This window comes from Staurois parvus, unplaced genomic scaffold (assembly GCF_062004578.1).
Source record: "Staurois parvus isolate SC_StPar_1 unplaced genomic scaffold, SC_StPar_1.0 ptg000299l, whole genome shotgun sequence".
Classification (NCBI taxonomy): Eukaryota; Metazoa; Chordata; class Amphibia; order Anura; family Ranidae; genus Staurois; species Staurois parvus.
The window spans coordinates 1,919,864-1,937,670 of NW_028318095.1; the positions used below are offsets into that span (position 1 = coordinate 1,919,864).

At 39.4% G+C, this 17,807-nt stretch overlaps 1 protein-coding gene across 11 annotated transcripts in view; it reads left to right on the plus strand.

The window, feature by feature from the left end:
• ROBO2 (roundabout guidance receptor 2) overlaps window positions 1-17,807 on the plus strand; it is a 1,216,825-nt gene that overhangs the window by 1,039,798 nt on the left and 159,220 nt on the right. For all 11 annotated transcript variants that reach the window (XM_089682904.1, XM_089682898.1, XM_089682906.1 and 8 more), the window contains exons 5-6: window positions 3,297-3,435; window positions 16,797-16,924. In XM_089682904.1, coding sequence (XP_089539030.1) covers window positions 3,297-3,435; window positions 16,797-16,924 — 267 coding nt within the window. The remainder of the gene's footprint in view (window positions 1-3,296; window positions 3,436-16,796; window positions 16,925-17,807) is intronic.

The following is a 17,807-nucleotide window of genomic DNA, read 5'->3' on the forward strand; positions in this document are numbered from 1 at the left end:
TACCAGACTGAAGCTATAACTAAAATATCCCTTTTAAGTGGACATTTGTAAATATGGTTGCTCTTGTTTATGTATATTATAAAAATGTACAAAAATGAAAGCACTTTTGAGAGTTGCACATTTCATTACGATAAACATTACATATTAATACATGTTATTAAATAAACCAATGTATGTTTTATCTGTATTTGACTGACTCCCCCAATCTGTCTAACAGTATCTAACAATGTTCAATTCTCAGTGCTTCATAAGGGAGACTTTTTGGTTCGTTCTGCTTGCTATTTTCGGTTAATTATCCTTGTTATTTTGTGATACATTTTAGTGCCTTTTTAAATTATATGATATAACTATCAATTACTACTAGTATCAATTATTAGATGTATAATGTGTATGTTTATCAAGGTGCAATGATCAAAGGGCTCTGCTTCTAAAGTCCTTGTTCAAGTATATGGGTAATAAACAACATACTATATAACCTCACAGCGAGCAGGGCTGAAGAAGTGTCAGTGGCATCCACCATTAAGTGGTGTTACTTCAAACACCAGTCAAAATGTTCTTGACAGACTTAGAAAAATCGATACGGATAAAAGAGCTGGAGAAAAATGAAGTAATCCTTCAGACAGCAGCAAGATGGTATACATTATACCAAGAATCTATTTCGCCCTGTCTCTGGGTACATTGCTAGAAAAATATGGATAATCCTTCCACATCCAGTTCTTAAAATGTCATACAGATCAGCTATTCAGTGGGTTCAGTATAGTTTCACTGTAAAGCACATATGGCTGGAGGTATAAAATTCTTACTAAAACTATAAAACACTATTAAAAATGTATGTATATAAACTTCCCAACAAGTCAACTACTGATTGACAAAAGTACTGTATGTTATCCACATATTTTTTTCCTATTTTGTGGAAGTAATTTAAGCTGAAATGTTGATACATGCACTGGCAGCCTAGTGGTAATGATTTAGATATTGGGTCCATTTCCTAGCCACTTATGCTCTATAAGGTGTATGGAGAACAGTTGGTGGACATTGGAAGTATCAGCAGGCAGCCTTCACCTGGATAAGGTGGACAGAAGGCAACATCAAGGAAAAAAGTGCTGTACTTGCCGTGGCAACACCATCATAGTAATCACTCCCTGGTGTTTTAATGCATTAAAACATATGGCTGCAAAGGTTCACTGAGGTCTATTGATATTGTTAACATGGCTGCTATTTTTAATACAAGCCTTCTAATGACAATATCGATTTTAGCTTATATCACACTGCCTTTTTTGGTTAACAGGAAATGCAGTTAACAAGGTGTGTATTCTTTGCTCTATAGTACATTAATGGCTACTGGTTCAATTATCTCAGAATTCATTAATGGCTACTAGTTCATTTACCTCAGTATTCATTAACCTATTCTGCCAACATTGTAAAATTCAGTTTGTCTCCTAAACTGTTAAGAATGAACTACAACTAAAGTACAATCCCAAGTATCAGATCTTTTATTAAAAATCATCTGTCTTTATCTAGGAAAGTAGACCTATACTTAACATCTAAATGTTGGCTAACAGGGATACATTAGCACAGCTTAGTGTAACAAAGCTTTTGCCAAATGTTGCATGTTTAACATGTATTTCCTGACTGGAAGCAAATGGGGAAAACGGGGAAGAATCCGTTTTTCTCAGCAAGGGATCTGCCCACTAACTCCGAGCAGAACAGAGCAGAGTGGTTGGATGACAGGTCCTTGTCTTTTCAGTTTGTGCAGAGCAGACACAGACATAGCCTGCTTTTTCTCTATGGGAAGCTGGGTGTAAATGGACCAGCTGTCCATTTGCACCCAACTGTGCTCTGATTCACCTAGACAAAAGGGGACAGATCCCCTTCCATTTCTTTTTAGTAGAGCAGATCAGATTAGAGGTAGGCAGGTGTAAATGGACACAAGTCCGTTTTCCCCCTCTGGTCAATAGAGATACATGGACCAACTGTCCATAGCACATTCCTGGGCAGCATTTAAAATTAATGCACATTTGCTTTAAGACATGTTTGTATTTATATTGGCTGAAAAGACACATTGCAATGCACACTGCAACATATGAATGCACAAAAAGCACAAGTAAATGTGTTTTGCAAAACACATAAGTACACAATTTACAGTGCACATTGACGTGTTCTCATGTATTTCCACTTACAGTATTTCCATAGAAAATGCATTTGTCTTAAAACAGAGAGGTGTGAATTCAACACCAACATACAACACACATACTGTATACTATATGCTCTATCTGGGTCCCAGTTGTTTCCTTTCCTGCATGCTTTCTGCAACTCAGGTGATGGAATAGTGATACGTGTTCATACATGTTCATACAGTTCACACTCTTTGGGTTCATTTACCTATAATCAACTTGCTAGCAGAATAGGGTAACAGTTGCTTGATTTTTTTTTAGTGGTTTCCTTTTTAGCACACTGACTACGAGAGGGCAGACTGTTTAAATGGTATGATTACTTGGTTCTAGCTCCACTTCAAGGCCAGGACAAGGGGTGGGCAGGATGGGCAGCCACCCAGGGTGCAGCAGTAGGGGAGGTCATCCCCTCACCTATATAAGCTCCAATTCACTGACTATCAGCCAGTGGGCTGCAGCTTCATGACTGCTCTGACAGCTATTGCTGTCATGCTGTGCTCCAACATACCCTCTCGCCACCCCATCCGCCTATGGCTGACACAAAAACACACCACGCAACTACTTACTAACAAGAGGAAAGCAAGTGACTGGCCATTCAAGGAATGGGCTCAAGATGGTACACCCATTCTTCAACATGATTTTGGCGGGGGGGCACAGTTCTGAATTCTTGCCCTGGACACTGGACAAACCTGTCCTGGTACTGGTCCACTTTAACATATTTGGTGGGGGTAGGCTGAACCCTGTGTAAGCACCATGTTAAATGGTGTTGGAGCTTACAGACTTAATGGTCTTCTCCATGTGACAGTGTTCAGTCCTGAGGACTGTCCAGTCAGGCCTATACACTGTACCTTGTTAGAAATGTACCTGGCCACTCATTCCTATAAGCATCAGTTACATGCAGATGACTCTAATGGAGCAAAGGTATACCCATGGAGCATGTCGAATGTGAGTATCAGCCAATGATGGGCTTCCTCTTTTAAGAGAAATGGTATGTTTGCTTATTTAGGGCAACGTGAAGATTTTCTTTTATGTATATAGTATTTGCCAGTAGTTGGCATTCTTCATACTGTAGATGTTACAGAACACTAAAAAACATGTCTTCCCTGTTTTCTCTATTTTTGTTAGAACGACCAACCTTTGTCAGAAAGCCAGTTAACCAGGTTGTTTTGGAAGATGAGATTGTAGAGTTTCGGTGTACAGTCCTCGGAGATCCACAGCCAACTGTCCGATGGAAAAAAGATGATGCTGATTTGCCAAGAGGAAGGTGAGTTTTCAAGACCAGTTTGCTATATCATGTTAAATTGTTTCCTAATTTTAAACACGATGGGTAAAGTAAAAATGGTTCCTGTTTGGTTTAAATCTCTTTAGTATCTATAAGATAAAATCCACCCACTCTCAAGCTAAATCCGCCTAATAGTATTTCCACATGTATATTACTTGAAAACCCATGATAATTAGGTCAGATTGTACAATAATTATCAGTTTAGAGCTCCCACAGGGACACCATTATTCTATACAGAATAGAAAACAGGATTATTACTGGGCATACAATATGTTGGGCAAGATATGCCTTTGGGCCATCATTCTTTGGGAGAGATATCTATCAATGGCCAACCTTAGGCTGGCCATAGACCTAAGTAGGAAAGAGGCCCTTTCATGCACCTGAACACTCTGCTCTGTTGACCATTCAAGTTTATGTCATGAAGAAGAGGGGAGGAAGGAATACACAATCACTTCCATTGTTGAATCATCAGATGGTAGTGATCAGAACAGGTTTTCCAATTGTTCAGTTAAATGTTACTCCTAAGGTTAGGTTGTCAATCACCAGGTCCCAGGTGGTGATTCCCCTCCTCCACCCGGCGATCTCCGAGAATTACCGAAGGGGGAGAGACCTGTGTATAAACAACACAGATCTCTCCCTTGTCAGCTCCTGCACACTGCTTTGTATGGCTCTGCATAGAAGAGCCACACAAAGCAGTGTGCTTACAGTGAAACACAGCACACTTAGTAAAACAGCACACAACACACAGTTAACCCTTTGATTGCCCCAGATGTTAACCCCTTCCTGCCCAGCGCCATTAGTACAATGCTAGTGCTTTTAATTAGCACTGATCACTGTATTGGTGTCACCGGGGATGTCAGTGACACCAACTCAGTTCCCCCCGGTGTCGGAATGCCCGCCATAGTCCCGCAGTCCCACTATAAGTCACTGATCGCCGCCATTACTAGTGAAAAAAGAAAATCCAGTATCTATACCGCCATTTGCAAACACTATAACTTACACATAAACCAATATAATTTATAAATTATATATATATATATATATATATATATATATTGAAATATATTGAATATGGCCAAATTGTAGCATTTCAATTATATGGCAATATATTTGGGAAGAATATTTTAAAAATATTTTTCAAATATATTTTTCTTCCATATGGGGTGACTGTATCCATGCAGCTGCTGCATCCTGATTGACATGAATGGGACTGCCTGCATGCAACACCTGTGCAACCCGTGCTGACAAACACGGCCCTCACACAGGTGTGCACTTTAGTCTGCCCATAAGAACGAAGCCTAGGTGCATCCAAGGTCAGAACTGGATAGTCAGAAATACAAATCTTTCAGGAGGTAAACCAGCTATTATACATTTCAGCTGTGTATTTAGCTGTTTTCCTGGAGTTCAGCCTTTAAAGAGGAGATTATTACTCGATTTATTGTACAGAACAACCATTATCTTAAGTCTATGCGTAGCAGTGCTCAATAAACTCATTATAATGTGTGAGCGCAGCAATAGCCAACCATCAGACCCAGCATTACGACCTGATGCATTGTCTGGGTTATTTTTCATCATGCCATAGTACATGACATAGTGCAATCCTAGTAGGAGTTCTCTTTCCATATAGTGTCTAATGATCGGATTGCTATAAATGTTGGCTAAGTGGGGGGTTCAGAAAAATTACATGTCTCAGGGGGCAGCTGCATGCTGTAATTACAAAGTATGTAAAACACAATCTTTTCTCTTTCCTCGCTGAAGAGAATTTCAATTACAAGAGGAAACTTAGGACACCGTAATAACTATTTTAACCTTGCATTGAGAGGAAACTCTCACCGCCAGCTCTTCATAAGGGCCTCAGAAAAATTGTACGGGTTCAGCAGGAATGTACAGTCAGGGAAGTCTGTGTGTGGGTCTCCACGTAATAAAATTGCAGCCTCTAGTTCTCTGCAGAACTAGAAGATATTTTAGGATTTCACGGCTACATTGAAAAGCAAGAAGTGCCAGGCTGACCACTCACGAGAAATGTTGGCGGGCGCCCTGTACTGTTGTACTAGGAAATGGAAAAGCCTAAATTAAATTTACATTTACAAAAGAGATCTTCTGCTGCTTTTTACAGAACGAGATTAAGGAAAGAGAGTAATGGGGACATCTTTCTTTAGTACAAATACGTAATTTGATTTCATAGTACAAAGACCTGTATAAGACATACATTTTCTGATACAGTGTAACTGCTGCAGTTTTAAATGGAGAAATAGAATAAAAACAACAACAGCAAACACAATAAAGTTTGCCAAGGCCTTGTAACGTTTATAGTTCATCCTTTTAGATGAACTATAACCATTACAAGGCCTTGGCAAACTTTATTGCAGATTCTTACATGCCTTTGTTCTGTAGATACTAATGTAGTACTTGACGTACCCTTACTGAAACTGGCCATTAAGTTGAGGATTCTATTTTTTATTATAATCAATTGATGAGTTTCAGTGTTGTGATAGGAAATGGAAGCATTTCACCAAAGGCCGAACTACTGCTGCAAGGAATATCTATGAACTGAAAATCAGCACAATGGGCATAACTTAATCAGTAGACTGTGCCGCTTATGCTGATGGCTCTTCTTTTAATTGAGATCCTCCTCCAGCCTGCTTCCCTTACCTGTGCCACTGTAATCTTCCAGTGCAGCGGAGGTTAAATGACATGTTACCCCATTTCGGGAACATTTCATATTCCTTATATGAGTTTGTTGTACCAGTTACTTGAATGAAAACGTATCCTGATCTCTTTGCATTGCTTCATTTGTGTGAAATACCTGCTTATCCTTCCAGTTCCCCTTCTTTCCTATTTCAAACTGACAATGATACGCATGGAAGATCATCCAACCCAGTATGGTCAGTTTTCTTCTTTATATTCTTCTTGGGAGCACAGCTTGCATGTGTTCCAGTGGTTAGACTTCTCCTGACACCACCCCTGCACAGCTAATCACTGGGAAGATCAGTGGACTGCTGCTTCTCTACCTCCTGCTGACACGCCACCCTGCAGTTTCCACCACCAGATCTCTAAGACTCTTAAGCAACTGAGAACAAAGGTTGCATGATCAATTATTTAATTAAAAAAAAGAATATATATATATATATTCTCAATTCAACTCTGCACCAGGCCTTAGACTGTTTATGGACTCTCCATCCACCTGCCGGACACTCCCCCCCCCCCCCCCAGGGATTGGCTGTGTCTCCATATTCAAACTGCTCTTCTATCTTTACTCCCACTGTGATTCAAAAACCCTCTAGAATGCAAGGGTGAATAATCAGACCAGCAGCCTGTGAAACACTGAGCAATCAAGAACTGCTCCACTGACTACAGGGTTGCCAAACTAAATTTACCTAGCATCCTATACCCTAGCTAGCAGGGTGCTACACTCCATTCATAGAAGCTGCAGCACAGGTTCTATGAATGAAGCAACTGGTGTAAAGGGTAGGCATGAAATTGTTATACATAGTATTACGTCTATAAAGTACAATACAGATAATATTATTTTAAAATCATTTGAAGAGTAAGAAGAAAATGACTTTCCTAAATCCTGTCTCTGCAATGAAGGAGAAACTAAACTGGGCAAACATAGGAGAGCAGGGAGTGTCTAGCTAGGGAGAGACTGCTTTACGTAGATACAAAACAGTTGAAGGGAACAAAGGAACATACTAAAGGAACAAAGTAAACAGAATACTGTGACGGTACACTCTCTACCTGGTATCACTAGATACCACTATCTAATATATAATGCAATACATAGCAATAACAATAAAACATATAACTATGTAGGACACAATGCTTCGCTTGGTTTAATTGTTAAATTAGATATGCATTGCAAGTGGTATCTCTGGCAGATAGATTTGTTTTATATGTTTAAAGTGTTATTAAACCCACAACAGTAAAATCAGTCTGTATATTCAGTTAAGCATGCTTGTTATGCTCACTGTGATACCTAAGGGGTTAATCCTCTGCATTGTGTAAAAAAACTGTTTTATTCTGTCTTCTCTGATCCTCCCCTTCTTTTACTGTCCTCAAATCCATCTCCCATTGTACAGAACAGCAGTGGCAAGTCTGCATGTTTTTGAACTGTCTGGACAGAGGGTCAGGGGTCATGCTGCCTCATAGGACAATCAGAGGGGAATGAAAACTCCTCCTACAAGATTAACCGGTGCTCAGCAAGACACTGATAGAAGTCACAAGACTGCTATATACTGCTAATGAGAAAAGATAGTTTGAATTTACTAAAATAATTGCATTTCCATGTTCTGTGTACTGAGGGAGATCAGATATAGTGAAAACAGGGTCCTGGGTTTAGTAACACTTACAAAATATAATGTAAAGCAAAAATTCTCATTTAGCAGAAACATCATCTACTTTATCATTTGCTGTTAATAAAGATAATATATATATATATATATATATATATATATATATATACAGTATATGTGTGCCTGAGACAGAGTACATTGACTGGTTAAATACATATATAGTTAATCAGTGCAGTCGCCGGAGGTACAGTTCCTTGACCGGTTCTTGAACTGAGTCTCCTGTGACAAAATGTTAAAACATATTAAGATCTTTACCATCAATAAGACGTCACCAAGCAGTAACACACAGTAAAAATGGTGCAGGATCAGATTTATATAGATGGACTATGTGCTGTAGCTTAAGTAAGAACATTAGCATTAAAGGATTGCTTTTCTAGTTGATTCTTTCACCCACCTTCGTTCTGCTAACCAGAGGTGACAGAGTGGTGTGGTATTTTCTGCCAGGAAGGGGTTTTTTTTACATCTCCTTATGGTAAAAACTCTGTCAGATTACAGATATACTGAAATGATTTATTGTAGGGAGGTTTGATCAGCCCTTCTTCTGTATTAAATTCTATAACCTCTAATGTTTTCATTACTGGACTAGGGGTTCTGCTTAACATAGGTTCACACTTAAGCGTTTTCTGCAGCGTTTTGCAGAAACACAGTACAGTCCATTTAACACGATTTCCTAAGGGACATGTTCATACCTGTGCGTTTTCACCCGGTGTGTTTTTTGGGAAGGGTCAGGGACTTTTTTTTCAACACAAAAGTTGTGTTTTTGGTTCTATAGACTTTAGTGGAAACACTGCAAAAAGGCATGTATTGCATTTTTGATGCAGCTTGCATTTTGCGTTTTAAATCTGCCTAGCAACAAGAAAAAAAAATTTTAAAAAGGAAAGAAAACCTGCAAAATGCATAAAAAATGCTGCAAAAAAGCAATGCAAAACACAATGCAGAAATGGCTCAAATGCAACCTGCATAGCTGTGAACCTAGCCTAAGGCTGGAACTACTGTACATGGAGGACAATACAAATTAAAAAAATTGAATTGATGGTATGCTTGGGAACACTTTGCTTTTTGTTTTGTAAAGTCCGTGAGCAGTTTTAAGTTGGGCATTTGCAGAAATTCGCACAAATCAGCTACTTTGCTGGTAGTAGTAGCATTTTTATTGTCTATGTTTAGAATGGCCAATTGCATATACACTCACCGCCTGCTTTATAAGGTACACCAGTTCAATTGCTTGGTAACACAAATTGCTAATCAGTCAATTACTTGATAGCAACTCAATGCATTTAGGCATCTAGACGTGGTGAAAATGACTTGCTGAAGTTCAAACCAAACATCAGAGTGGGGAAGAAAGGGGATTTAAGTGACTTCAAAGGTGGCATGGTTCTTGGTGTCAGATGGGCTGGTATGAAAAAAACTGCTGATCTACTGGGATTTTCACACCCAACCATCTCTAGGGTTACATAAAATGGTCCAAAAAAGAGAAAATATGCAGTGAGCTGCAGTTGTGTGGACGAAAATGCCTTGCTGATGTCAGAGGTCCGAGGAGAATGGGCAGACTGGTTCTAGATGGTAGAAAGGCAACAGTAACTCATGTCAATATGGGCCAATGTCTTTGAAGAATGTTTCCAACACCTTGTGGAATCTATTCCATGAAGAATTAAGGCAGTTCTAAAGATAAAATAGGGTCCAACCTGGTGCTAGCAAGGTGTACCTAATAAAGTGGCCAGTGAGTGTAGTCACACACTCTGCAATTCTGAGTACACAACATGATTCAGAAAAAACCTGCTCAACCAATTCCCTGAACAAAATGTTATATTAATGATTGTTTGGTCACATCATTTAGGGCTCTTTACACCAGCAGCCATGTTATAAAGCGGCAGTTGGTGAGCACTTGGACATAAATAGTGTTGATGAGCTGATTTCAATGCATCATACTGTTTACCTTTTTTAATACAACTTTATTGAAATTTCATTCAACTTTATGCACTGCAGCGTGTTATCATGCAGTGTCGTGATTTGCAACTTGCTACTGTGAAGAAGGTAATGTGCATCCAACTTTTTTTAGCACACACACCAGTGTGATGGTGGGAATTGAACACATGGGGCACAAGGCTAATTCCCTTGTATACCCAGTGGGCAAGGCTAACCAGAGCAATGAATTTTGGTGTGAGAGGCCCTTAGTTGATAGCCTTATTGTGTACTTTCAGTACTGTTTAACTCCACAAATAAAGTGGTCTGCTAAACCAGTTGTTGGTGCAGAGAAAAACAAAGGGATATGAGCTCTTTCTATATAAAGAAGAATGGTTGTGTTGCATGTACCAACTAACCAAATTCAACATTTTTGGGGACATACTGGTAGATGAAGGGGGTGCTTGCATATACCTTTAGACATCTTTGGAGACACTGTAGTATATAATTTTCCACACCACTTGATATCTCTAAAATTGGAACATTTAACTCTAGGCACCTCCCCCTATGTACTATGAATCATAGCCAGGACCAGATTTTCATCAGGCACAGAAGGTATGTGCCTATAGCTGGCAGAAGGTAAAGGATGGTTTTTCCCTGTATTTTTAGTAGATGCATTTTCGTCAGCAGAACTAGCCATCTTCTCTAACCTTATTTCCACATTGTCTGAATATTCTAAGCCAGATTAACACGAGGAAAATCAGGAAACATTATTTGTTGTAACAGAGGTGATCCTACCAGGAGGAGGAGGGTTGTTTTGAGGGCCAAAGGTTTTGTGCCTAAAGGCTTCAGGAACAGAAATGTGCCTTGTGGTAGCCTCACTGACCACTAAGAAGATGTAAGAATATATAGTGCGGTGCAGGATCATCTTCTTGGGAGATTTGCTAGTCAGCATTTGCCCAGATGTCGTTAGAAGAATGAACACGTCACTCTCACCTAGGTGCCCTGGGAAAAGGCGGAGTAAGATTGGTATGTTAACTAATTTTTCCCCTTTTGATGTCTTTTGACTTTTTTTGCAGTGAATTAAGATGAGGGAAGGGGTCAGTTCCGTGAATAAGCAGATGTTTCTAGGTGCAAGGTTTGCTTTAATGCTTCTTTATATTTTTGAAGTAGTGTTTGAGTTTAGGTCTGCTGGAAGACTTGAGAACAGTGTGTGTTTCTGCACAGCATTAGCAGTTCTGACTGATGTTGCTTGTTGTTTTTAAAGCGGAATTTACTCAAAAGAGGACGTTTTTCACACTTTTTTCCCTCTTCCCCTCCTCCTCTACAACTTTTGGACGCATTTAATTTGTTTGGGGGGAGTGGGTACTTGATTTCTGCTTAGATTGCCTAGTGCACCCCCCCCCCCTTTTGCCTTCAGCTTTCTGGGATATGTCACAAATCCCAGAAGGTTGTGGGACCAATCACAAACCAGAGTGCGACTCGCACATGCACATGAGAAGCTGGTTGTGAAGCTGCGAGGAGTCACAGCCAGTTTCTTTTAGTAAACATACTGGCAACTTGGACCCAAAGACTGGCAAGGAACCAGCCAGGGTGAGGACAGCACTGGATACCTAGACAGGTAAGTGTACTTTTATTAAAAGTCAACAGCTACAGGATTTGTATTTGTACTTCCTCTTTAGGTAGGTTTTCCAAGCAGAAATACGTTGTTCAAAACAACTTACAAAGAGCAAGTGTGTCCAGAAAAACCAAGCCCTTACAGAAATAGCACATGGCACATTTCCAATGTACAGAAAACCATAGTACACATTGCATTCAACAACTTCTTGAATGGTTTGTTGTGTTTGCACGAACAGATGGTTATGGCATTTCTCTTTTTTTTCCTTTTTTTAAATTTTAGTCCTTTTTTTCCTTCAGACTTTGTCTCTGACTTTGTCACAGCTGGTAACCAATCAATCTCAATTCACGGAACAGTGATGATAGTGCACGTTGTCCAGGGGCCAAATCTGATTGGGCTGAATTTTTCATCAGAGTTTCATATCCGAAACAGAGAGAGAGCAGAAGTGTGTGCGTGGTAATGACTGCCAGCATACTATTGTAGAAGTGTCATTAATCACATGCTGCAACAATGAGAGCATTCATACAATGCAATGATTACCAGATTTCTCAATCAAAATAAGCCTGTGTGTTACAGTGCCCTTACTACTACTGTTTTATCATTTCTTCTGCTTCCAATTAAATGCAAACCTTCAGCTTTTCACGCCACTTACATATCTAGTTATTCAACCTTCTTTGGCTCCAGCAGATTGGCAAAATATAGCATCTCTGAAAGGTTTAACAAGCACCTTTGAACAGAAGGCTGAGTACCTTAAAGTATTAAACAAAAGAACTATTGAAATGCTTTCAGATAACACAGTCTACAGTTTTCAGGCTATTAAAGAAGCTGAGGAGAGGCCAGAAATACTCGAATAACACTTTCAATACAGAGAGAGCGATTGTTTGCTGGCCTACATACCTGTGTGTGATTTATCATGCTTTATGACTGTTATTCAGCTTATTGTATAATGGGAATTCTATCTATATTAGACACGGGGCTGCTTCCTAATGGCAAGTTCACCTTTATAATATTTTCTTCTGGCAATAGTTTTGCTGTGCATATGTTCTGTTCTCTTACAATTAAAGGAACAGTCCTCCCAAAAATAATATATTATTTTTTGGTAGATGTTGGAGAACTGAAGCCCAGCTAAAGTCTTGGAATAATGTATTCATTTATAAACCCATTGTACTAACAACCTCTACTTTCATATTTGTAGTTCCAGTTTCCAGTATAATGAGAGTAAGATATACAGACGCCGCATCAACCTCCCCAGTGTGAATGACAGTGTTGGCCTCAGCTGCTGCTCCAGCTATGCCCTGTGATGCATTTCGCCCCACCCCGCACAGTAGACCTCTGTGACCAAGCCCCAGTGGGCGGGGTGAAATGTGTCACTCTTACAGAGTTTCACCACACTGCCGGATAGAATCTGTTATCTGATTGACACTCCCCCTTTCTTCCCCTGCACTACAAGTATTTGGGGATCTACTAAAACTGCTGCACTCAGAATCCGGTGCAGCTGTACATAGTAGCCAATCAGCTTCTAACTTCAGCTTGTTCAATTAGGCTTTGAAAATAAAACCTGGAAGCTGATTGGTTTCTGTGCAGAGCTGCACCAGACTTTTCACCATGCAGTTTTAGTAAATAAACCCCTTTGTGCAAATGGCTTTGATAAGGGCTGTTATCTTGATTGCTTATGCAGAAACTCCTGGATGGCAAGGCAGGCCATACATTATACATTTGTTTTCGTTTAACCAGCGAGTTGAAAGAAAAAATGTGCCAATTTCCCCATCCACATTGAATGTGTGGATGGGGAAATTGGCACATATTTTTTCTTTCAACCTGCTGCGCTATAGCGTTCTGCCAATGGGGAGCCTTTTTTACAGGCACAATAAATGATCTGTGTTACCAGCTATAGCTGGTGGCACTGATCGAGCAAAAAAACACAGTAGGCTGATGGTACAAAGTTGATTGAAAGATTGACTTCTGTACAACAAGCCTGTCCACAGATTGATCGAAATTTGGCCAGTCCCTGCTGAACCGACTGAATTTCCATCCATCTATGGCCAGCTTTACCCCCATAATCCAGCAATTAGCTTCCTTACATAGATTCACACAGGAAAGTTCTATTGTGAGTCCATTCAAGGTTTTTAGCTTAACTGAAGCCTTGATGAACAGGGACTTTTTTTCTGACCCCCAAAACAAATTAGCTGTTAGTAATTGTAGAATTACAAGACCATATCTGGTTTATTATAAATCCCAGTAAGGAAACAAACACGGCAAAGCAGATTTACTAAATGAGTTCATAATCTTCACTGAAGAAATGTGTGAATATTCACTGCAATTACCCAATTATCTACATAACAAATTCCTGTTCACTTTGAATACCCAATCCTGTGCAAATATTTTTTATCATGATTGGGTAATTGAAGTGAGCATTCACACACATTTTTGAGTATGGATTAATGTCTCCTGTTTGTACCAAGATTGATGTGAACCAGACATGACCTTGCAATTCTGCAATATTTTGAGCATAGACCATCAGCTTCTTTAATAAATTAGCGTTTATGCATCACACAATGGCTGATTTACTAAAGGAGTTGAAAATGGTCATGCCAAAAAAGATTTAAAATGTACTTCAATTATTATACATTTATGTGCTAATGAAAAAAATGGATTTTTATTTATTTTACATGGGTTGATAAATGAAGTGAATTTTCACTCTTTGGGTGACAATCTCAATTACTTTAGTAAATGAATAATATAGTCTTCTAATTTTTTACTTTATTCATCAATGTACAACCAATGGCTTAGGCACTGTAACATATTATTGTGCCAATATACTGTAATGCAGAACATATAAATAGTTTTGTTTTTCACCTTTTCTGTGTCTTTTCCTATCGCTCTGGTCTCTATGATTTTTCTTTGTTTTTTCTATAAATAAAAGGAAGCACAGTAAAATTTAATATTTAATGGGGTCTTGCAGAACTCAATTATGTTTTTCCTCCATAGGCCTGTTTTCCAGATAAAGATAGCTATTTGTTTTGCCTTTTCTTATTAGATGCCATATTTTATGTAGTGGTCACTGCTCTTATTTTCCTAGGTAGAGCTTCAGTTGAAGGATAGGGCAGTTCTTTGCCATTTTTGTATCATCTACTTCACATTTGAAATCCTCAGTGGGTTCTTCTATGGCATTCTGCTGGCCTCTTCCCTGCTCTTATTCATCGACTTGATGCTTACATTGAGTTATCTACATTGATTCCCCAATCTCTAACTGGGGCCATAGTAAATAAATGAGATCCCTTGAGTTTCCATATGTGCTGTTTTTCTCCTTGGTGTGCGCATTACTGTATATCTGTCTTGTGACATTGAAATCCATTTCTTTGCTGAGTTCTCTGTTAGTTACTGACGTTCTTACGATCTCTCCTATCTACCTGTGCATCATTTATTCAACCAAAGCCTCAAATTAGTCCCAAAGTTGATGGTGCTTCGCATTACATTTAAAGAGCAATTTCAGCTTTCAGAATGTTTTTAGGGAATAAATACAATATAAACAAATATAAATCACCCCTTTACCTCCTCCTGTGTCTAAATAACATTTACTGCTGGTTAAAATTATCTTTTCCACTACAAGGATTCAGATTCTGTCTTTACTTATTGCACTTCTGACCAGTGTTTTTTCTTTGTGATCAGTAAACTATCTGAGCATCCCTCTCTCTCTGTTCTTTTATATTTCATGGCACACTTCTGTGCACACTTAATGATTACTAAAAGAATATATTTTTTAAAATGCCAGATTTGCTACTTTCAAGCAAGGCAGAGGCTGCAGTGTAAAGGGAGTAACTATCGCCATATCAAACTATGTGGCTGCTATGAGATCCAGCAGCACTGGGACCCTGTCTGGTTACATAGAAGTACATCTAAGTGTATGGTTTGCCAGTTCATTTCTTGTCCTGGGAAAATAGCAAGGCTTTCCCATGGTTTCACCTATAGCAGCCACCATTCCCTTAAGGCAAATAGGCTTACTGGTACCAAAACACCCCTAGGACTTAGGGTATGTTGTGCTACATTTTCAGGACTGGGATGCACCCAAGCGACCCAGGAGAGAGATTATGTACCATGTCAGATGACTTTGAGATTGAGAGGTGAGGTTCAAGACAGGTGTCTAGTGAAAGGCTGGAAGTTAAGTCCAGTCTTTGTGTAGGCAGGCGTAAGGCCAGGTGATTGGCACTCAAGAGGGAAGGAACAACATACAAAGTTGCGAGATTTCGAATAAGTGTATTGTCAAGAATGATCCAATAACACTGTAACAGAGTCTATGTAGAAGTTTAAAACTGGCAGAAACACTCACAGATGCTTATGCAGCACTTGCAAAGAGTGATGCTTGAGGACCGACAGCACCTGGCACAGGAGTCAGTTAGCAGGTAGTATGTAACTAGGCACTAGAATCAAAAAGGTTCAACACATCAGTGATAGCAAGCAGTCCCTATGTTGTCCCTCCTCCTCTGGAACCCTTCCCTGCGCTAAGCTCACTCTCCCTATCCAACGGATTCCTCTCTATCTCTATCTTAACCACACGCAAAATGCGTGCCAACTGCAGTGAGCCAGTGCTTTTTGGAAGCACTGCCCTCACTAAAATTGGCCACAGAGGTCATCCAGGGTAGCAGCATCCAATTGGCCAGCTGCTCACTTGATGAAACGTATGGAGGTCTAAGTGGTGTGTGAGCTCCTCTTGTCCTTCTGCATGGTAGTTGTGGACAGCTCCATATGTGTAGGGAGATCAACCTACACCTGCCTACATTTGCAGTGGTCAGATGACACCATGCATACAGTACAGTATGTGATGGTATACAGAAAAAAATGCAGCTCAATGGACATGGTGTGGACAGGGATGATGAGGAAGATCTGGAATCTCTGGTGGGTAGATATTAGAAACCAGCAGGTGATAGACCTACCTGAGTCCTTCTATCTCTAACTGAAATCTCATTTGAGTGGACTGACACCTGAGCCTAGTTTATTTTCCAACATCTAAATAATGTTAATACTGCCTGATGTTCCATTAAGTGAGAGTAGACTAATGGGATCTTGGTCTCTAAGGAACATAAAGATTTTATCTGAGGACAATGATGATTAAATAGATTGGAAAGCCACAAAAGCATAACGGTTACTGTGTCAGGACCAGCGCAGTACATGTCACATATTGGAAACTGATCACATTAATTTGTCATATTGCCACACCACACAGAGCAAAGTGATAATATTAATAATACACTAATACCAAAAGCACACTGCAGGACTAATTTTATTGCATCAAAGTTTTTAACTAATGCATGGTGTAATAAAAATGTCACAAAGATTTATGTGTGTGGGAAATGATTAAAGCCTCAAATAAATGGTGCTGAGTACCAATGTGATAAATCTATACATTTTAGGTAAGACATGTATTTTTGGATCCATACGCTACATGATGACATCCATTATTTTCTTGTGATATTTAGATACGACGTCAAGGATGATTACACCTTACGGATTAAGAAGGCAGCCAGCATCGATGAAGGCACATACACGTGCATTTCTGAAAACCGGGTTGGTAAAATAGAAGCTGCCGCTACGCTCACAGTGAGAGGTAGGTGTTAATCTTTAGAGAGTACTTTCTGCTTTTTTATTGGGTGGTGGCCACACTAGAGGCTTTCACATAATTAGAAGACTTCTCAAAACATGTTAGTTGTACATCAATTATAATTTCCTCTCACTTCCTGTTTCCTCAGGACAGGAAGTGAAGGAAATATCTCCAATAGGACATGGACTAAAAAAAACCTGATAGAGGTTGTAGCCATTCACTACTATTGAAAACGAAAAGAAAGTTTTAGCTAAATAGACACTTTAACACAGTCGATGTTCTTGATCAACCTAATTTATGTTTGCTTAATTTAAAGTGGCTTTCACAAGAAAAAAAATAAAGACTTCAAAAAACCCTCCAGACAAAACAATACTTACCAGCCCAATGGGAAATGCCTCAGATATTGGTTGTCTTAAAGAGCTCTTTCAGCTCAGGCATCTTCAACTTTCAACACGCTTCTGGGTTTATTGGATCATTGTGTCCCCTTCTGCAATTTGTCATTTCACCTTTGTTTGCTACATTGCTGCTGTGTTACTGCAAAGCTGTAGTGGCATGAAAGATGGCGAAGTAAGGGAGAGCACAGAACACAAAGGAGGTTTAGTAATCTGCAACTTCCAGAAATGCATTAGATGTTGACGATTCTTCATCCACCATAGCTCATCAAAAGCGTGCAGACCAGTGGCACCAACTCCTGGACTAGTATGTATTATACTTCTTACAACTCTATGATAAGTAAGAGAAAGATGATTCTGTGATCGCTGAGACTTTGAAGAGAGAAGGTTTTACACCTCAATCACTGTTTGATTGCTGTACATCTTCTTCTTTTCACTAAGACAGAAAACAAAGCAAGGTTTGAGGACACAAACATCATTAAAAAGTCTAAAATGAA